Raw genomic sequence first — 23285 nt, 5'->3', positions numbered from 1 at the left:
ATTTTCTTCTAGAGCTGACACACTTAAAGATTCTCCAGTTGCTTTTCTTTGCTGAATGGCTGATGAATGAGCTATTGGCCTCCTTGTAAGCCCTCTTAGCAGATCATTCTGCTCTTCTTTCACAAAGTCAGTTTATTCACAAATCTCAGGATTCAATTCTCACCTTCCTCAGTGCACACATCAAACTCCTTGGTCAAATAAAGTTGTTAATTAAGACTACTCAATACAATTCTCACCTCCTGTAAATGTTAACTCCAAACTTCCTTTATCAAATTGTACTATAAGGAATATTCCCCATAATTACTAAATCTTTTAGATGTATTCTACCACAAAGTCATCTCTTCCAGAATTTGCTAAAAATTCTAAGAACAAAATAACCTCTTCTAAGGTTATTTCTATTGTTCAATAGATGTAAGAAAAAACATCCAGATGAAGGAAAATAAAAAAGTACACGTAGAATCAAGCAGGGTGCACATACAATCAAAGGTTGGTAATGTATTGGAAGTTAATATATTGTTGGACTTCAAATAAATGAAAAAATGATTAGTAATTACAAAGTTATTTTAAAGAGGAGGGAGAATAAATTATTACATTGATATATTAGATATTAACTGGCTAACATCTTTTTTCTTCTCTAAATAAAATGATTGTTTATTATGTATAAACTATTTGGGCAGTCATGTGTTAGGTCATTTATATATATAATATCTCATGTCATTCTCACTACTCTAAAAGGTAGGACTGAAAAAAAATCCATGTTTTAGATGACCACATCAAAGCTGAGAGGTTATATAATTTACGCAAAGTCACAGAGCTATAATACCTGTCAGGGTTGGGACTTGTGACTCCAGAGCTAGTAAGTTTAATGCTTTCCTTAAGTGTACATATTCATTATTGCTTCTACCCTGTGAACTGTAATTTGCATTTTGCATTCCCAACTAAGATTATTAATCTTTTAGTGCAGGGATCCATCAGCCAGCATTCCTTAAACTCATTAGATCATGAAAAGCTTTCATTCAGATTAGCATTTCATAGCAAGGGCTGGTGAGGTGGAGATAGCTGGCCAAGACCATGTGGAAGAGCACATCAGCCTTTTGTTTCATTACAGTGAAGTCGTATCTCTTAGGAGATTCAGTTCTAAAGTGAGCACATAATGTGAGAATCGTTCATAGATAAAATTACCCTGTCCATCTCTTAATGCACTGGTAAGTGCTTTCTAAATGGTTTTGGGATTACAACCCTTATCGTTTCCTTTAGTCCTTGGATAATATTTCTCTATGGCCTTAATTCTTAAGTTTTTCTAATATGTCTGGCTACCTGGACAAAGTATTTCACTTCTTTGTCAAAGACTGGCAAACTCTCATGCCATTCACACATTCTTTGCCTGGCTTGGCTAATACGTGAGGACTGTTTCAGACTTGACTGAATCCATGACCAGTTTAATATAAATGATGTTTTAGGGTTATTGCTGAATGCTGTCTAGTTTAATTATTTTTTTAGGTCGAAGGGATGTGATTTAAGTTCACTGTATTAAATTTCCTCCTAGGTGTGTCTTCCTCAGATTGGATAATCCCAACTCTTTTACAATGAATAAGTGGATGTTTTCAATGAACTTTCATTATCTATGCGACACTGTAGCATTCTCTGAGCTCTATTTTCTATATTATTTGTATATAAAGTCCAGCTTTAGTCACCCATCTTATAATTTCAAACCTACAGAAAATTGAAACAGTAGTACAAAGACACCAGTCTACACTTTACCAAGATTTCACTAATTATAACATTTTGCCACATTTGATTTTGCTCATTGCCTTAAAGAAAGACACATAAGCATTGTGAGTTTACGTTTTATTCACGGTCTTACTGGGGACTATATATAGCCTGGGAGACAGCCACTCAGTTAGTCCTGAGGAAACTGCTCTGAAGAGGTAGGGGAGGGGCCGGTTTATAAATTTTTTTGGTTAGGAAATAACATGCAGTCTTGGTAAGAGCAATGACACACATCTTGGTAAAAGATCACTGCTAATTCCAAAGAACAGGTGTATCCAGTTAATGATTTAGTGCTTTGCTATGTCTGGGAAGATGCAAGAATCTCGGGTCATTGAAATTCTTCCTGAGATAATGTGTCTAACTATCTAAGGGCCTGTTTATCCAAAGCACAGGGCGCCTCACCCTGTTTTTCATCCTGAACTCCTCTTGGTACACTGTCTGTGGGTGGCTGCAATGGTTGCGACTTAACCCCTGTGGAAGTGGGTGATGACAGATGCTCTTTGTTCTTCTTTGTTCACATTCTTTTAAGTATAAGTAAAAAATGAGTCACATACCAGCAAATGTACTTTTAAGTTGTAGACATCTTGAAATACCACTGCTAAATATTTCAGTTTGCATATTTTAATACAACATTCTTACCTAATCAGAATACCATTATTACTTTTAAGTGAAATGCCATTAATTAAATGACATAATCTGCTTTTTTAAAAAGTACTATAGCAGTTATTTGTGTACTTCTTATTGCATCCTATCAGGAGGCACATAATGTTAGTTCTTTCAAATACCAGTGATGAGATCGATCACTTGATCAAGGCGGTGATCATCACATCTTTCTGTTGTACAAGTATATCTTTCTCTTGTAATAAGTGTTTGGGAGAGGTGAATGGGTTAAGAGGGGGGACACTTGGAGATAATGTGACTATCCTGTTTCTTGGCACTTTTTACCCAGTGATTGTAACATCCATTGATAATCTCTGCCTGAATTTGATATTACATTGATGATTGTGAAGGGGTGATTTTTAAACATTGTCATTGCTTTAACATTAATTAGTTGGTATTCTTCTATAAATGAGAGCTTTTCTTTCCTCCATTTGCCCTTCTGAGTATCTCAATGCAAAGATTCTTTTTTTTATTTACTAATCTGTTGCTGTGATTATTCTTCTTCAGTGTTCAAGTTGCCCTAAATTTGATCAGTGGAAACCAACTCCTGTGTCATTACATGCCTCTGTTAGTCTTTGCTTTCTGGCTCAACAAAATATTCTAAGCCTACTTTATATACTTTCCCTGTTACGGAACTGCAAGAAGCATTTTTTTCAAGGAGTCCTTCGTCTTTTTGGTAGGAAATGATATTTAGAAAGCAAGAACTGGGCAAGTTATACTGTTTACTGCTGGGATAGTATCATTGCTTTCAGCCTTTTTTAGTAGATAGAGCTAGGATGCGTGTATGTGTATACGGACACATACATACATACATATATGCATACACACATATATAAATGACTTTAACTGGATATCTCCTATTCCAAGCTAACATTGTAGGGTTTTTCCTCTATTTTCCCTATTCCATAGTTTTATCTCCTTTCTCCAAAATGAAAACCTGGATCCCAGCAATATTGGTGTATTTGCTCATTTGCTCTCCCTTTCAGTGCATATAAAATAGTTTTAGAATTACAACACCAGTATGATCTCTGAAAACAAATCATGAACTAGACTTCCTAATTTCTGCACAGTTCCTTTCTTCTTTCAGCTATGTGTCAGTTTTCTTAGCATACAACCTTTTAAGCTTTTTTGTATGTTAGTGTTACCATTTTTCTTAAGAGAACAAAAATTCTGCTGACTCATAAACTGAGTTGCTCCTATGCATGTTATATACAGTTTAATATCTCTTACGTTCATATACATTTTTGCTGTAATAATATATGTGTTGGAATCGCATGTTCACCTTAGAACTGTTTTCCAAAGAAAAAAATAGATGCTCAGAAAACATAGGCGTAATGGACACAATATCTTTATCTGGCAAGTAGTGAATTACACAGAGCCAGTTACAAAGTGGTAGTTAACTGTGGATTCTTCAGCTCTTCAGAGGCATTGGGTCTATTTAATATATTTCAGTATATTCAGTAGGGTCCTGAATACTTGTAGCACAACCAGAGAGAAATCACTGTTGAAATCTTTGTGCAGGGTGTTGTTTACCAGTTTTTTTCTCTTCAGGGTATCAGAACCGTAAGTAATGGATGGTTCCACTCACACCAGATCTCTCTCTCTGTATCACTATCTATGGAGATTGAATAATTTGAGGTTTTATGAAGATACACTTTGGAATATCCATGCAATATATAGTTATATCTATATATAATTTATCATAAAAATATAAATAAAAGGCATACATAGAGATTTTAATATGAATCTTATTTTATAAGAAGTTTGATTAACATTAAAAAGAGAAACCATATTTCTTTAAAAATCCCTTCAAGGCCATAAAAGATAAAAACTACATTCATCATGGGAGCTATATTAAATATATACAACTATGGATGAGTTAATAATCCTTTTTAGTTTTACATAACCCTTTAAAAAGGATTATAAACTGTTATAGCATTTGGATTGATTTTTTTCTTGTTTCCATAATAAAAAATTGAGAAGATTTAATATAAGAGTTTTACCAGAACCGTGCCCTGCAGTTACTGCTTAAGCCTTCCTGGATGCTTTGCTGCAACTTGACTGCCCTCTTCAGGCTGCACGTTAATAGATTAGAAAAATTTACAGTGTTCCTTCCATTCATAAAGTTACGTCTCTAACGTTCCTATGAACTATTAAAACAAAATACTTTTTTAGCTAACAGTGTTGGAAATGTGCTTATTTAAGTGCTAGGAGCATTTGTGGTTTTCAACTTTCAATTTCAGATGGCAGTGAAGTTTGAAGGGTTCTAATAAGCACTAGTGACACCTTTGCTCATTAGTCTTCAGCTGACACAAACATATGCAAGAAGCCAGTCACTTTCTATGTCATTAGTTAGGCTTCTTCTACCCCCTGTTAAGCATGAAGAAGTTGGAATATGGAGAGATAAGAGATGATGGAGTAGTTAAGTTTAGAGAACAGGGTTTATGTTATTGGGGCATATTTCTTCTAACAAGTCTTTTTTACCCTAAATAGGTATCATCAACATTGAAATATGTTTTTCTCAGGCTTATTGAATTATTTCTAGTGACAAACAGATCTGGTCTCTAGTCCTATTGCTACTAAATTACCTTCAACAGAAGAAAGCCCCCATTTACCTTGTCAGTAGTAAATTTTCTCTGAGTATTGTATTTGTGTTGAAAAAATGTAATTTGCTTAGCTCCCCTGGAATTCTTTATGCCAACAGATAGATTGCTAACTAGAAGCAAGATGTGTAGAAAATTTTGCTCGTTGCTTTGGTGCTCTAGATTCTAAATGAGAATATGTAAGAAATAGGTCATATCTTCATTTATATAGTATTTTAATAGCCGCATATATTTTCCCAACTAGACCAGTATAGTAACGTTCTGAGTGGTTTACAAACATTTATTTTCTCCTCCTCTAATACATTATGCACACTGTTGCCAGATACAGCTTTCTTAATTAGTATTTTGCATAATCCACTTCTTTCAAAACACTTGTAGGAGTTGTTCACTATTTACAGAATAAAGTCAAGATCTTATTTATCTTTCTCCTGGAAGAGAGCTTCCAGTCTATTCTTTCCTTATTTTCTAACATGAAACTTAGTTCTGTTATTTGACTACATAATATACATTTCAGACTGGGTAGTCTCTGATTATACTGCTTCTGTTGCCTTCATATTCTCTTCCTGTCCTTCCTTGATTATTATAATTTTAGTCCTTCCATTCTTTTCTGAATATTTTCACATTCACACTTTGTCCAGCTGCTCCAATCCACTGTGATCCCATTCTCTTCTGTATGCTGTATAGCGTCTACAATCTGCATTCTTTCTTCAATATATGTATCTTACTTGTGTGTTAGTGTGTGTCTATTCTGTTCTCTGACAGCCTTCTTAAAGGCAGAGACTGTGAGGTATACTTTTTTATTATTGCAGCATATATTAAAACGCTGAATAAACATCACTGATGATTAAGATCTAGATTTTATATTTCATATGAAATTGATTTAGGAACATGACGTTAGGAGATGATTTAGTCATTATAATCTTTCAAATCAAGACCACTGTTCCTTTGACAAATAGCATATATTTGTGATGGTACAAAGATTTAAGGTGTTTCTTTTTTTCTTCCTAAGACCACCAATACCGTGAAGCAAATTGGCCTTAAGAGAGACATTAACCTGTGACATAAATCTGACTAAGTGGGCTTTTAGTCAGACGGTCCAGAATTCAAAATCTCTAATTTAGTATTATTTAGTTTTAGGGTATATGTAATATATTGACTCTTTAGGAAAGTATATTATTCATCATCAGACCTTTATTAAATGCCTATTCTGGACTAAGGCCTAGCCACCGAACAATCACTGCATAAACATAGTATGCATAAGCAGAACAGTATATGCATAAAATAAACAGCACTGCACAGAAGCTGAGAATTTCCATTTCTGACAGTTGCCCGAAGTATTATAGAGAATTGAAGTGGCTTCTGAAGGAGGGGCATTCTTGAGCAAACTTTTGAAAGAAGGGAGGACATTTTAAGCAGAGGATTTAATGATTTAAAGCTTAAAGAATGAACACAGGGTGTCACAAAACGGAGAGACCCTTTGAGCATGTGGTATGTTCCTATGGATACAGACTGTAGATGTAAATTGTGGCCAGGGGACAGGGGCTCTTGTCTTCTCTTCTGCCCACGGTCTTCGTTATATAGGCAGTGGGGAACTCTTTAGGACTTTGGAACAGAGGATAGAACCCACAGTTGATTATTAGGAAATTAAACTGAGGAAGTGGATGGTGTAGAAAACAGAGTTTGAAGGCACAATGAATTCATCCTCTTTGACCCCTCAATACCACTTATCACATTTTCTTGTTTTATTTTCTTCAGAGTATTTCTAACTATCTGACATTTTGTGTATACTTGTATGAGGCATCTTTTTCTCACTAGAGTGTATTCTCCTTGAAGTCAGGGCCCTTGAACTTACTACTCAGTCCTTCATTACCTGACACATTGTTGGCACTAATATATATTTGTGGAGTGAATTAATGAGTGAATGAATGTATACTTAGTAGATTCTAATAGGTCTGGGGTAGGTTATAACATTATATGGGAAAAAAGTTTAAGATTATCCCAGTCTTATGTCATTCCATAAGATACTATATACAGATGTTGAATACCAAAATTTGATAGTCTTCTTCCTGTGTATTTTTCAAAATGAAGCATTTTCATTTCTCAGAGCATCATTATCATAAGAATGCCAGTTTTTGCAGATGTGCCATTTCCTTAAGTTTCATTTTAAAAGTTAAAAATGTGCTTTTGTGTAAGATGCTCTTTTGTGTAAAAATAAACTGTTTTAATTGTTATGCTATCGTTATAATGATTTTTTTTTAAGGACGCACTGGTCTCTTAAGGTTCATTAGTACAGAGACGTTGAGATCTACTTAATCGTCAGTGCCAATTCACCGTGAGACATTACTATACATTTTTGCTTTGAAAATCAGTGATGAATAATTACCTGTAACATTATATTCCATATGACAAAAATCAAATCAGGTATTAGGGCTCCTATTGGTCCTAACTCTGCTTTTATTTACGGTTGGAAGAGGAGCCGTGAGGCACTGTTTTAAATAGATGAGGGAGGGTGTAAACTATGTAATCCGCGTGTGTCCCTCCAGGAAACAGAGAGCAGTTCTCATTTATATCACAGCTTCATTTCTCCAACATCTTAAATTCTTTCCCTTCCTAGCCCTCGTGCTTGCTCTTCCTGCTCCCCGAAATGTTCATTCTCTAGCTCTTTTCAGCGATGGCTTTTTCTCATCCTTGGGATTTGAGCATTAGTGTCGCTTCATCTGAGAAGCCTTTTATGACCGTGTCATCTGAGTAGATCCTCCATTGTCTTCTGTAATACAATTCCATGTAATTTTTTTTCTCAGTGTATATCTTACCTTTTAATGATTTTCATTTGTTTATTTGGTTGTTTATTATATGTCTCCTCACTAAAACGTCAACTCCATGAAAGCAGAGACCTTGGAGATTAGCTCACTTCTTGCTATTAGGTGCTCAGGTTAAATCTTATTTAACCACCAAAGTTTTGAAAGTTTGTGACTATTTCATTGGACAGATTCAGAATGTATACAATATAGTTTCTGCCTAGTGAGCACAGTGCAGTCTCAGGCTGATCTTCACAGGGGTCGGTTTTTGTACTGTGCTCTCTTAAAACGTGCCCTTAAGGTCTTTATGCTAAGTGACCTCAGATTATAGCCTTGTTCATATTTAGCCCACTTAAATATATTTTAATCATAGCACTGTTATGTGCTCCTTGTTATTAAAAAAGGGCCTAGAATGTCCCTAGCCCTTGCACTCACTTATTTGCAGACTTAGCCACAGGCAATCACTGTTATTCCTTTGTGTTTTTTTCTTCTGGTGTTTTTTTCATACCTCTAAATGTTAGTCTTATATATTTCATGCAGTAGACCTGATCTTTTACATTTCTGGCTCTAATAGGTGAGGATTTAACTCATCTCACCCCTTATCATTTTTATAGTTTTCTTTTATTATTGTAAACAGTAAATAGTGTTCTTCTATTTCTTGTTCATAAGTGTAAGTGATATCTCTTGATTCCCTAAGTCGACGATTAGCAAGTACACCTTCTCCCTCCCTTTTACCTACCCAATCCTGTTACCTGTACTTCTGTATTGTCATAGTTGATAGCTCTTACGTTCTGTACTGTAACCATCATTACATCTGTGCTCTGTCTGTAGGTTGACTTACTGTTTCCACAGAAATAGCGTCAATTGCAAAGTAGTAGGTTTTTATTATGGTTCCTTTTCCACAGTGCTGTTGTTTATGACCCCCTCCCTGACGCAAAAGAAAATGTTCAAAATGACTACCTTTTCCCATCACCTAGCAATCAAGATTATGATACATTTTCATTTTCTTCTTCTTTGGACCTTGCCTTTTAGATTCATTTTGTTGCTGTTGTTTTTCCTGTCGCAGGACCACATGTGCCTAACGATAGTCTGGACATCGTGCCACTCTTTCTAATTGTAATGGTTGCTTAGAATCGGTTCTCTTCATCTTGAAGTCCAAGTAAATTCCTGTCCTGATTTGTATTTCATAGCTTCGTAGTTGGATCACAGCTTTCTTACACATCTTCCACCTTTCTTACTGCATCATATTTCTAGTTGCCCCTTTACCTTCCTTACAGTTCTTCTATCACACTCTCATTTTTACCATTTCTATCAATTATAGCCTAAGGTAATTTCATATGACTTACATTTCTTCAAACGTGTTTATTTCAAACTTAATCTATCGTTCGGCTTGATGTACAATTCTAGATTGAAAATCACATGCCCTCAAAAGTCTGAAGGCGTTACTCTGTTATCTGCCAGCGTGTAGTGCTGCTAATAACCAGTCCAATCCCGGTCTCACTGTTTGCCTTTGTTAAGTACTTTTTTTTTTTTTTTCCTGAAAGTTTTTAGGATCTTCTTTTTATCCATAGTGTTCTAAAATATCACAATATGTTGGTCTTTTCTTATTCCTCTTATTCAGAACCTGGGAAGTAATTTTAGTTTGAATACCTCGTCTCCTTTAATTGTATTATGTTTCCAGAAAATTTCCTTTGTCTCTTCTCTTTCTGGGGCTCCTTCTGTTTGAAGGTTGGGCTTATTGGATTATGTGCCTAGGTCCCTTTCTCCTTCCTCCCACCAATGTAGTCCACCTGTGTCCTTTTTGTTCTTTGAATTTGATTTAACTCTATCTTCTAATATTGGTGTTTAATTTGAGAAATCATATTTTCTATTTACAAGTGCTCGCTCTTTTACTTTCTTTGCTCTTTTTTTTTTTTATATATGGCATTGTTATTTTTTTGTGAATACTGTTGGGAAAAGCAACAAGTATGATCATCCTGCCATGGGCTCTGATGATCCTGCATGTTCTTGCTGGGCATGCCAAGAATGCAAAGGGTTGTGTGTGCGGTGACAAGCCTTGAGGAGTGACATTATGTGTTTCACTGAACAAAGCATGGGGTTTATCATCATGTGCTATAAAAACAGTAAGTCCTCCAAACTCAGTATGGCTCTCCTGTAACACAGTGAACTGTATGTGCAGGTATTCAGGAAGGGCCTTTTGTGCCACCCCATGAACTTGGGGGCATGGGGAACTGATGCAAACAAACACGAAGAATAAAGTCCTTTAGGTCTCTAACCCAGGAGTCTCATGGCTTCTGCCAGCATCCATGAAACAGTAACAGGCTAGCTCGTTAGCAAGATGAAATCTCAGACCCAGCATCTCTGCTGCTTCTAATCCAGTATTTTTCCTAGCTTCTCCTTGTACTGCAGTCTTCTCTGAGATTGTAACTTCCTCCATCAAAACGTTTCCACTAGCCTTATGTTTTCCAGATAGTTCTTGAAATCGCTTATCTGCTGCTGACTTCACTCCAAGTCTTTTTGTGACTGTGGGGTTATACCTTTTTATATCTATACTTCTTTTGGGAGAGACTCCCCAGATCTCCTGTGAATAGTCAACCGTATGGAAGAAGCCCCCTCTCTCTCTTTTTAAAATTAAAGTTTTAGCAATCACTGTTGCTTCTTTCTCCATGACTGTATCTACATCCTTCTAGCAACACCGTTTCTTTACTTCTACTCCCTGCCTTCACCTAAAAATAGAGCTTTAGTATCTGGCATATCAACAAAATGTCCAATAGAAACAAATTCAAAATAGGAGTAAATATGCTCTTAGAGAAGAGCTTGTTTGTGGCATTTGGTTTAGCTACTCAAATTTTTGCTTACTTTTAGGTGTGAATGTAAATGCATTTTTAGATAGGTGGAATATATAAAGGTGCAGTACAAGTGTATTTACAGTTTTAAAACATATATCCATGATTTTTATTTCTCCGTTAAAGTGAATTCCAAAATTCTTAAAAATTGCTCTGTGCCTTTTACTAAAAATCATCAGAAGATTTAAGTTGTATGTATAGGAAACGGCACAAAATGATTCTATCCCCTGTAATAAGAGTTGTCGGGCTTCTTATTTAAAGGGTCAGGATGGGCTTCTTTGCCCACACACTTTCTATTAGAACTCCTCCGCTCTGCCCTTATGTAGCGTAATAGCGAACATAGCAGTAAGTAAGGGAATCAGTGTGGCTGTGATGCAGTATCCCTTTATCCACGAATGATAAAGTTTGAATTCTGTGTAGTTTTTACATGTCATGGAATGTTCTTTTTATTTTTTTACCTCTGTTTAAACTATAAAATCTACTCTTAGCTTGCAGTCCATACTAAAACAGGCCAACTCTTGCCCCAGAATTACCTGTTTCATTAATAGCTTTGTTAATGTTTGAATACTCATAATGTTTCTACTCTGTCCCATTATCCTTATCAGGCAAGCTAACGAAGAATATCAAATACTGGCGAACTCCTGGCGCTATTCCTCTGCTTTCTGTAACAAACTCTTCTTCAGTATGGTGGACTACGATGAGGGGACAGATGTTTTTCAGCAGGTAAAAGAGTTTCATTTTAATAACGTATTTAATAGAGTTAGTTGCGATTGCTGCATCTTTGCCAGATAAAAATACAATTCAGCGAATACAGTTAGTTATTAATTATGTGATATGATTACAGTAATTACAGTCAATGTTATCTTTATCAGTACATAGTTTTTGCCATTAGTGAATAAACACATTTTGACTTTTCCATTGTAGAGGAAGTGTGTTTTTTCAGCATACAGTGGCAGTTTACATGCATTAGCCTTATTCTGATATTTAATTGTATGTGGTTTGGGTGGTATTTTGCATAAATTTGTGAAATTTTATGTAAGATTCAGTGTACGTTTTACTTAACCTTTATGCTGTTTTGGGGGGATATAAGGCCTTTAAGGGGGTAATTAAGGTTAAATGAGGTCATAAGGATGGGACCCTAACCCAATGGGACTCACGTCCTGCTTCCTATAAGGATACCAGTCCTATTGGAATTTGTCGTGATTACATCATCATCGCTAACATTGAGTCCTTATAAGTCCAAGGACTCTTCTAAGTACTTCATGTGTTTTCTTTCATTTAGCTTCATAACAATCCAAAGAGAAGTATGTTGTTTTTATCTCTATTTCATAGATGAGGAAATTAAGGTATGGAGAGGTTAACATCACTTGTCCAAGGTTACGGAGTTAGTATATGGAGATAATAAAATAAAATGGTGATAGAATTTGAGCTCAGCTGTCTGGCTTCTTGATCCCTACTGTTACCCTGCAGTTATTAATTTCTTGTATTTATCACTACTTGATCATGCCTTTCAAATGTAAAACTTAGTGCCATACCCAGCATTGATTAGTTTGGGTATCTTGGTCTATTTTATTTTTCTCACATGTGACACTCTGGTGCAGTTCTTTACCACATCATGGAAAAGTATTTAGTTCTGTAAAGACTCAAGCTAATTGTAAATGGTCCATAGTGAGTGTTTCTGCTTACTTGCTTCCAGATTGATAATTCATTCTTCTTTGACAGTTTCTAGTTAAATAGGATAAATTCTCTCTTTTTGCCTTCAATACCCTTTACCCTTGGGCTTTCCTATTAGTATTCTTCATTTATTTTTTCCTTATAAATTTGTTTTACCTTTTGGGTATGTTTTCTTTTGTCCATCTATTCAGGAAGTATTATTGAATTGGTGAGGAAAACATACATAGTTCTTCCCCATAAGGAGCTTATAGACTAGGGAGCTAATGATATAAAAATAAAGAAAAACACATAAACATAAATGTGTAATTTCAAATAACCTTGTAAAGGTAAATTACAGTGCTATAACATCCAAATATTTTTTCATGTAATTTACAGGTCTGTGTAGAATCTCAGGAGACTTGGCCTTAGAGATCATCAGATGGAAGTGCTATATATATAGCATTTGATATATATATTAATAATTGTACATTAATGTATTAATGAATATATATGTTCACTCAGTATATACATGAATCCTCTCTGCCATCTGAGAAAACAGTCACCCAGGTCCAGTCTGATTGCTAGAGCAGAGGCTTCAAGCCCAAACGTCTACCCTGGCCAGGCCTGGAAGCTGAATGAGGGAAACCAGTTACATGAGTTTAGTTTCATTATGGGAATCTTTGTTTATGTACATACTTAGTATATTAAAAACATTAGTTCTTCACTTGACTAATTAAATATGTTCCCTCCTATCTTTATTAGAACAAAATCTTTCTTGGTCTTTTTTAAAAAAATAAGTATTTAATGGAAACACTCAAATTTCACTTTTTTCCTGACTGCTGTAAGAAGTAAAATCAGCAGAATGCCATGCAGCTGACCGTGGGTTTCACGGGCATGGGTGGGGCTACAGCGGGCTGGACAGGACCAGCCGACCCAGTGAGGGAGACGCATCTCAGCTCTCTCTCTAGTGGAGAAATGCAGGCCAGTGGAGCTAGAGCTGTTTTTCAAGTAGAGACCCAAATAATGAATTTTTATATGAAATTTCTCTATCTTTAAAATGTTGGCAGCTAATTCGGATTAAAGAAAACCAAACAAAATTGTGGGACAAAGTAATCCTTCCTTTGTGCTAGGTACTGACTGTATAGCCTGCCAGTATATAAACATATAGATATACTGTTAGATATAATTGTCGAGTTCTTTTATATGCTTTAAACATTTTTTTTAACTTTGGCATAGATATGAGAGTTGAAGTCAAGATTGTTTTTAATTGAAAAATTTCCTCAGGTTAATTTTGAATCAGCAGAATTCCAAACATAGCACTGCTTTGTTTTTCCAAAACCTAGCCCCTGGCTTAGCAATGGGAGTTTTCATTTTAAAATGCAGAAGTGCATAAAAGTTATAGCTGCTAATGATTTTTATGGGGAATTATAATCTACAAAAATAGGGAGGTGTATATTTTGTTTTACTTGGGAACTACTAAAAGATTCTTAATGCGTACGTTTTCTTTCTTGCTAACTACCGAATCACATTTTGTTGAAGTGCTCTCTCTAAACTGATGTCTTAAAGCACTGTCAACACTGTCACTGTGGTGTCTGGATATGATATTAAGAACAAGTGCAGAAATTTGACAATCTCTGGCTGTTGGAGACTTGTTTGGAAAGTAAATTATATGTGATTCCCGTGTGATGGCTGAGGCTAAGTGTCTGACAGCAGGCCAACAAGTTAATGATGTGTTAGAAGGCGCTCTGCACTAGCAATCAGGAGTGTGTTGTACCCTGCTTTGTGTAGCCTTGAGAATTTGTATATTTTAATTAAGATGAAAGCTTTGAGTTATATTTTTTTAACTCTAAAATTCTAGGATGCGAAGTCTTAGCGTGGAGTTTCTGATTGTTCTAATGCAGGGACTTCCTCTCCCTGAATCTTACATTTACGTATTGGCTGTCGCTATCTCTCGTGCATCTGTCAGGAAACACGTGAACAAAGTGTGGAGGGGGAGAACGCACGGGGAGGAGAGGAATTGGTGACTGTGTTTTGTTCAATTTAATAAAAATTACTAAATGTCCGTAACATGCAGGCCCACAGCTGGTACTGCTGTATCTTTACCTTGATGACAGCAAGCATGATCTGATGTTTGTTGTTACTTCAATTTGCTTGTTATTCTCATTATTGGGGAATGCTGAACTATATATTGGAAGTCAGGGCCAAAAATCTCTTTGCCTTTCATTTGAAACATTTTTCATAATTCTTGGGCAGCAAGAATTTAATCTGTATGTATGTTTTGCAGTTTACTCCTCAATGCAAATTAACCTCATATTTGTTTTTAGCTATTATATTGTTTATAGTAGTGTTTTATTCAGTATACTTTTCAAATGGAGCTTGCCTTTAGAAAATAGTTATGAGATATAACCATTTTGAGACGGTTGAAATAGTAGAGGAGTTGAACAAAAGTCTTTAAAGTTTTAACAGAGAAGTCAATATACTTGAAATTAATTACATGATATATTTATATCTTTCATCAAATGCCCGTCCTTTTTCTTTAACAACTGCTTGCTTAAGAAGTGAAAACAGTCCATGTACCACCAAATTACAGTGTTTCAATTTTGCACTTTGAATCATTTCATTCTTTAGTTGTAGAACTCTAGAAAATAAAGAAGGAAATGGCCGATGAAATAGATGATGCAGCTGAGAATATGAATGATGCATGTTAAATGTGAAGGTTCAGCAAGCTTGGCCTAATTCCTAAGTTCTTTTCTATTCAACAATATATTAAGATGAATAAAAACAGTAGTTAAGCTCTGGAAAGCCACTTGGATTTTCGTAATAAACGCTATCTTTCCAAAATTCATGCAGGAAAAAGCCCCATAAAATGTCAGATGAAGGATATATAAAGATTGCTGGGATATTGTATTTAGTATGTTTTATCTCATGTTTTACAGCTCAACATGAACTCTGCTCCTACATTTATGCATTTTCCTCCAAAAGGCAGACCCAAGAGAGCTGATACTTTTGACCTTCAAAGAATTGGATTTGCAGCTGAGCAACTAGCAAAGTGGATTGCTGACAGAACGGATGTTCACGTATGTTCTTATTCCCTACCAGTTTTAATAATAGGTTAATTAGCGTGGTTTGGTAGACCATTGTAATAAGGCCACAGGATTTTTTTTTTTTTTTTTTTTTCAATTTCTCTAGGGAACATTTCTCCTTGCTTCAAGAAAACTGCATCTGATAGCTGTAAGTTAAATTTTGAGTTAGGTGAATTTAAATGGTTTTTAAAATAATGGTTCTTAAAATATCAGGGAACCATTAATACGTAAGTTAGGCACAAAGTAATTTCACAGGCTAAAAAATATACTGACTGTTGCTCAGCGGTCTTAGTAATCAAAGAAATTCTAATTAAAAAGCCAGTTGTATAATTTTTATCTATCCTTTGAGCAAATAAAAATGGGATAATACCCACTTTTTCATGAGCCATGTGAGAAAATGCCACTGATATATACTGTGCTTGGGACTATAAATTGGTGTAACTATTCTAATGGTACGTGTCATGTCTTTATTTTATGGAATTTAACTTAATAACTCCACTTGTAGGAATTTAACTTAAGGATACGATCAGGAATGATTTAAATTCTTAACCATAAGAAGAAAATTTTAAACGTTCATTTTAATGGAAAAAATCGTAAAGAAATCAAATGTGTAAAAATAAGAGACTGATTAAATGTGCCAGAGTCTAGACAGTGGTTTGCAAGAATATTTGATGTAGAAAGAAAGAAGCTTAAGGTATAACAAGTGAAAAAGTAGGTTAGAAAAATAGTATTTATAGTATGACTCAGAAAAGCATAAATATGAGTGTAGATGTATAGACAGTTTATTCAGCAAGTAAATGAACAAAAATGTTGATGATAGTTCATGTCTGTGTGGAGCGCTTGATGTCACCAGAATGTTCTGCAGTGAACAATTATAACCAGCTATTTTAAAATTATATTTACCTTAGAAGTAATACAGAAACATTGATTTTTACCATAAGGTGTAAACACATTTATTCTCAGTTGAGAAAGACGTCTCTCATATTATACTACCATCATTGTAAATAAAATAATACAGGTATTAATGATATTTCAGTGGCTAAACTTACTTCCTAACTCATCATTTTTTTGGAAATGTTTTGGCAGATACTCAGCTCTACAGTGTATCATTTATTTGGTACAAAATATTAAAGGTAATATGGAAAAGTACTATTAATTCTTTATAAGAAATACTAAATTTTAATCAGAAATGATTCTAACCTATTATCATACTTACACATTGTTAGTAGATATATATTTTTTTACAAATGTGGATCTATTTGTAAATAATTTCAAATTAAAAAGTTCCACAAATGAAAATAGTATAAATAGTTTCAGTGTATACCCTTTATCAGGATTCACATAGTGTAGACTTTTTACAGCTTTTGCTTTGCCATTCTCATTCTCTCACCTCTCCCCCACGCTGTCTCTCCACACTTACTTACACACCCACACACAGTCTTTTTCTGAACCATTTTAAGGGGCATTGCATTTCCTAAGAAATACATGAAGATGGTACGGTTATCACCTTCACAGATTTACATTGGTATAATATTTCTGTTTGAGCTATGGTACATATTCTAGCTTTGTCAGTTGACCTAATACTATCCTTTAATAATATTTTCCCACCTTCAGTACAAGATCCAGTCTAGAGTTAGGTGTTACATTTACTTGTCCTTTAGCCTTGCTTAACCTGGAACACCTGGAACATTTCCATAACTTATCTTTGTCTTTTAAAAACGTTGACATCTTGAAGAATATAATCCTCTCCCACTTTCTGAACTGAATGATCCTCATTTGATTTGCCTGATGTTTGTTTTTGACTGGATTCTGCTAATGCATTCTTGACCACAATACCACAGAGGTCACGTTTTGTTCTAACTACATGTATAGCCCATGATGCCCTCCGTCCCTCATTGGTGATGTTAATTTTGAACATCTTATCAAGGTGTCTTTCATTTCTCCATTATATAATTACTGTTCTTCCCCCCCTTTCTAATTAGTAAGCTATCTATGTGGAGCCACCTTAAGATCATGCAAATATCCTACTCCTCATCAAAATTTTGTCAATATTTAGCATCCATTGATGATCCTTGCCTGATCCAGATTTTATCATGATGGTGTTCCAGTTCTAGCACTTTGTCCATATTTCTAGTTGGCTCATAGCATTCTACTGTAAGCAAGAGTCCTCCCCTCTTTATCACTTACTCATTGGTACAGACTCATGAATTGCTTTTTTTTTTTCCTCCAGTGGTTTGTAAGTTATTACTGTGCTTAAATGTTTTGGTGCCAGAATTGTTCTAGATTTGACTAGTGGGTGTCCCTTCATGCTGGCTTCCCTGTCCTTGTAACATGTCTCCATCATTTTCTTTTAAACACTTTCTTACTTTCTGACATAATATGTTTCAGGATCATCTTGTATCTACACATCTATTCTACCCAGTGCTCAGTTAGCCATCTCTCCTAGGAGCCTTGGTTTCCTCTCATGGGGAATGTTATTGGAACCAAGATCTGTGAAATCGTGTTTATGATTTTCAATTACAGCTACTTTAAAAAAAATAGTCTCTGTGCTTTGATAGGCACCATCAAAAACTGAAAAGACAACCCAAGAATGGGAGAAGTGTTTGCAAATCATTTTTCGTATGAGGGACTTACATCATATCTAGTATATATGTAGGACTCTTATAACTGATAAAAAGACCACCCAATTAAAAATTGGGCAAAGGATGTGAACAGACATTTCTTCAAGGAAAGTATACAAGTGGCCAATAAGTACAAAAAAGATGCTCAACATCATTAGTTATCAGCAAAATGCAAATCAAACCCACAGTGAGATACCACTTCACACCCACTAGGGTGGCTAGAATCAAGAAATGAGGTCATAAGCATTGGCAAGTAAGTGGAGAAATAGGAACCCACATACACCACTGGTGGGAATGCAAAATAGTGCAGCCACTTTGGTAAACAGTTTGACAATTCCTCAAACCATTAAACATAGAGTTTCTATGTGACCCAGCAATCCCACTCCTAGGTATCTACCTGAGAGAAATGAAAACATACACCTACACAAGAACGTGTACAAGAATGTTTATAGCAGCATTATTCATAATAGCCACAAGGTGGAAACAACCCAAATACCCATCAATTGCTTAACTGATAAATGGATAAACAGAATGTGATATCCATACAATGGAATATTCAGCCATAAAAAGGAATGAAGCAGTGGCGCATTTTCCAACAAGGATGAGCCTTGAAAAGATGACGCTAAGTGAAAGAAGCCAGTTACAAAAGACTACGTATTATATGAAATTCCAGAATAGGGAAATGTGTAGAGACAGACAGTAGATTTATTAGTGGTTGCTTAAGGTTGGAGGGTGCGAGGAGTAAGGGAGTGAATGCTAAAGGGTATGCGATTTCCTTTTGAAGTGATTCAAATGTTCTGATACTGACTGTGGTGATGGTTGCACATATCTGTGAATATGCTAAAAAAAAAAAATTGGATCGTGCACTTTCAAAGGGTGGATTGTATGGTATATGGATTATAGCTCAATAAAGCTATTTAAAAAAACCTTTTAAAAAGTTCCAATTTGAAATAATACAAGTATTTTCCCCCCATCTCACCTCTACTTTTTACCAGATGATCCCATGTTCCATGGGTGAACCAGAACAGCTCTGGGATGAATATAAGTAGGTTTTGCATATATTTAACTGTATTCACCTAAAAGCACCTGAAGAGCAAGTCGTGTTACATAGCCATGATGTTTTAAGGCATGTATTTTTTGACTCATAAACAGCAAAAGGAATGTTATTCCCAGGTACGAAAAGTAAGGTGACACCTTGCTGAATTATTTGTGTTAAAGACTGGAAGGACCAGAATATGGTCCAGCGAAAAAGATTAATACTTTCCTTTAACTTTAAAAACTTTCATTGTATTCTTGCAGATTCGTGTCTTCAGACCACCCAACTACTCTGGCACCATTGCTTTGGCCTTGTTAGTGTCACTTGTGGGTGGTTTGCTCTATTTAAGAAGGAACAACTTGGAGTTCATCTATAACAAGACTGGTTGGGCCATGGTATCTCTGGTATGTTAACACATTTACCCTATTTCTTTGTGTAATGGTGTAAGTTGTATAATATTAACAAAATGAGCCAGATTATTATTACTATAATGGAAATCAAGTCTGGATGAGAGGAATTAGCTCTTTAGGACTTAAGGTGATATAATTTAAGTTCAGTGTTAGTCTAGACTGTGCTATCTCCCTTCTACTTTTCACTATTAAAATGTAATGTCTTTCCATGTGTACTTGGCATATTACAAGTGCTAAATGAATGTATGTTGAATACATTTAGAAATATACTAAGAATTAGTAGTTTGGAGACTCTTACAAACTGAAGCAGTTGGAAATGTACTCATTCAGTTGTTTTTTTCCAGCAACTCTTTTCTTGTGTCTCTACTATGTGCCTGATGTTTATTAGGTACTGGAGGTATAAAGGTAAGACGTAGACCCTACCTGTACGTAATTCATCGTGGGGATACAAACTAATCAGGAGACAAATACAGTGTAATGTTACTCATGCTGTGATGGAGGTAAGCACAAAATATCATAGGAAGGTCATAGGAAGGTCTCCTAATCTTGAGTGATGAAAGTCATGACAGGCTTCCTAGAGTGTGTGACATCATTTATGTTTTAGAATGATCACTTTGGTAGCAGTGGGCAATCAATTGAAGGGTAAGTCTGGGATCAGGAAACTTGGTTAGGATACTATTAGGAGAATCCAGGTGAACATGATCCTATTTCAGTTTGTACTAAAAGGATTTTTCTTCCCTTTATGATTGTGCTAAATTAAAAAAAAATAATTAGCTAATAAAATGGAAATGTAAACAGTATATAAATAAAATATATTCAGTGATATATCTGATACTTAATAGTTATACTAATTTAAAATATTGGTGTAAAATAATATAAATGGTAGCATAATATCTATATTATGCAAGTAGACTTAAATTCTTACTAGAAAATGGAGCTTTCCTAATTATAGTGGGTTAATATTTTTCTCTTTGCTTTTTATAGTTTAAAGACATATGACTGTTTAAAGCAAAATATGACACTGCATTGATGGATTGGTGGGTTTGTTGTGTGTGTGTGCATGACAATAGCATGTTAAAGGATAAATTGAGCTATGTTGTTGAAAAGTGCCTATATTTTACCCGACGTGGTTCAATATCAACTTTAAATTGATTAGGGTGAGTTTAAGATACATATTGTAATCCTCAGAGGAACAATTGAAAACATAATACAAAGAGATTATCTGGAAAGCTAAGATAGTGATTAAAACGGAATACTAAAAATATGTATGTATAATTAACACAAAGGAGGAATGAAAGGAGGAACAGAGGAGTAAAACACAAGAAACCCAGTACAATTTAAAAAATGACCTAAATACTATCATATCAGTCATATCATATCAATATACTTATGTACTTTAAATATAAACAGATTTAGTACCTTGATCAAAGGACAGAAATTGTCAGTTTGGATCAAAATGCAATAGCAGACTATGTGCTATCACATAGAATATGTAAAGGATTATTGCTACTCAGTTATAAGACAGAAATTATGGTTTTAAAAAATGACACTCTGTTTTATAGGTAAGATGGCATTATGCATATGCCAACCTTTTTCTCCTGGTGATATAACTATAAAACCTGGAGAGAATGCAAGGCTCAAGTATTTGATGTTTTTAAAAAGTGTCAGCAGGTAGATCATGTAAGAACATCAGCTTTCAAAATGACATCTAATTAGAAGATGTTGAGGGTTGATAATTTTTTGTTTACTATTTTGGTTTTTCTTGACTTAAACTCAGTTCAGCTTGAAAGTTGAAAGTGAGCCATGTGGAGCAAAGATATCTAGAAGATATCTCTGGTTCTGGCTCAAGGAGCAGTAAAGGGAATCTATAAAGCTCATCAACAAAATGAAAAGATTTTGGTGTCGTATTCAAAACATTGCTGTGAAGACTAATGTCAAGGAGCTTTTTCCCTGTATTTCTTCTAGGAGTTTTACAGTTTCAGGTCTTATATTTAAATCTTTAATCCATTCTGAGTTGATTTTTGTGAGTGCTATAAGATAGGAAGTAGTTATTCACATTATTTTGTATGTGAATAGCCACTTTTCCCAGCACTGTTTATTGAAGGGACTGTCCTTTCCCTGATGTATATTCTTTGTTTTCTTGTCAAATATTTCTTGATGGCATACGCATTGGTTATTTGTGAGCTCTCAATTCTATTCCATTGGTTTATGTGATTTTTATGGCAGTACCATTCTGTTTTGATTACTGTAGCTATGTTATATAGTTTGATTTCAGGAAATGTGATGCTTTCAGCTTTGGTTTTTTTATTCCTCAGGATTGCTTTGGCTATCTGGGATCATTTTGTGGTTTGTATTGTTTTTTCTATTTCTGTAAAAAAATGCCATTGGAATTTTGATAGTGATTGCATTGAATCTGTAGATGGCTTTGGGTAGTGTGGACATATTAACAATATTAATTCTTCCAATCTAGGTAGTTGGATATCTATAGTTGGACACAAGATACTTCCCATTTGTTTTCTTTAATTTCTTTCATCAATGTCATGTACAGATCTTTCACCTCCTTAATAAAATGCTTAGGAATGAATTTAACTGTTTTTGATGCCGTTGTAAATGGGATTGTTTTATTTCTTTTTCGGATAATTTACTATTAGTGTAGAAATGCAACTGAGTTCTGTATGCTGATTTTGTGTTTTGTTTTTATTTATTTTTGGCTGTGTTGGGTCTTTGTTGCTGCGTGTGGGCTTTCTTCGCTAATCTTCGTTGTGCGGGCTTCTCATTGCAGTGGCTTCTCTTTGTTGTGGAGCATGGGCTCTAGGCGCGTGGGCTTCAGTAGTCGTGGCACACGGGCCCAGCAGTGGCACAGGGGCTTAGTTGCTCCATGGCATGTGGGATCTCCCTGGACCAGGGCTCAAACCCGTGTCCCCTGCATTGGCAGGCAGATTCTTAACCACTGCGCCACCAGGGAAGTCCTTGGAAGTCCTTGTATGTTGATTTTGCATCCTGCAACTTTAGTGAAGAAATCAGTGATTAGTTCGAACCCTTTTTTGGTGGAGTCTTTAGGACTTTCTGTGTATAAGATCGTATCATCTGCAAACAGACAGTTTCACTTCTTTTCTGATTTGAATATCCACTATTTCTTTTTCTTGCCTAATTGCTCTAGATAGGACTTCAGTACTATGTTGAATAAGATTGATGATAGGACACCCTTTCTTGTTCCTGATCTTAGAGGACATGATGTTAGTTGGGAGCTTATTGTATCTGGCTTTTATCATGTTGTTGTACATTCTTTCTATACCCAATTTATTGAGTTTTTATCATGAAAGGATGTGGAATTTTGTCAAATGCTTTTTCTATATCAACATTAATGATCATGTGATTTTTATTCTTCATTTTGTTAATTGATATATCTCATTGATTGATTTGCAGATGTTGAACTGTCTTTACATCCCAGGGATAAATCCTACTTGTTAATGGTGTATGATTCTTTTAATGTGCTGTTGAATTTGGTTTACTGTATTTTGTTGAGAATTTTTCATGTATATTCAGCAGGGATATTGATCTGTAGTTTTATCTTTTCATATCGGTGTAATGCTGGCCTCATACAATGAGTTTGGGAGTGTTCCCTCTTTAATTTTTTGGAAGACTTTGATAAGGATTGGTATTAATTCTTCTTTAAATATGTGGTAGTATTTGCCAGGGAAACCATCTGGTCTTGGGCTTTTCTTTGTTAGGAGGTCATTAATTACTGATTCAATCTCCTTACTTGTTATAAGTCTGTTCAAATTTTCTGTTTCTTCACGATTCA

At 35.1% G+C, this 23285-nt stretch overlaps 1 protein-coding gene across 2 annotated transcripts in view; it reads left to right on the top strand.

The window, feature by feature from the left end:
* The window catches only part of TUSC3 (tumor suppressor candidate 3), a 185050-nt gene that overhangs the window by 67107 nt on the left and 94658 nt on the right, over positions 1-23285 (top strand). For both annotated transcript variants that reach the window (XM_068532087.1, XM_068532086.1), the window contains exons 3-5: positions 11283-11400; positions 15267-15407; positions 19334-19474. In XM_068532087.1, the coding sequence (XP_068388188.1) occupies positions 11283-11400; positions 15267-15407; positions 19334-19474 (400 nt within the window). The remainder of the gene's footprint in view (positions 1-11282; positions 11401-15266; positions 15408-19333; positions 19475-23285) is intronic.

The sequence above is a fragment of the Eschrichtius robustus genome, chromosome 21, assembly GCF_028021215.1.
Source record: "Eschrichtius robustus isolate mEscRob2 chromosome 21, mEscRob2.pri, whole genome shotgun sequence".
Taxonomy (NCBI): domain Eukaryota; kingdom Metazoa; phylum Chordata; class Mammalia; order Artiodactyla; family Eschrichtiidae; genus Eschrichtius; species Eschrichtius robustus.
This window is presented reverse-complemented; position numbering and strand designations above follow the sequence as displayed.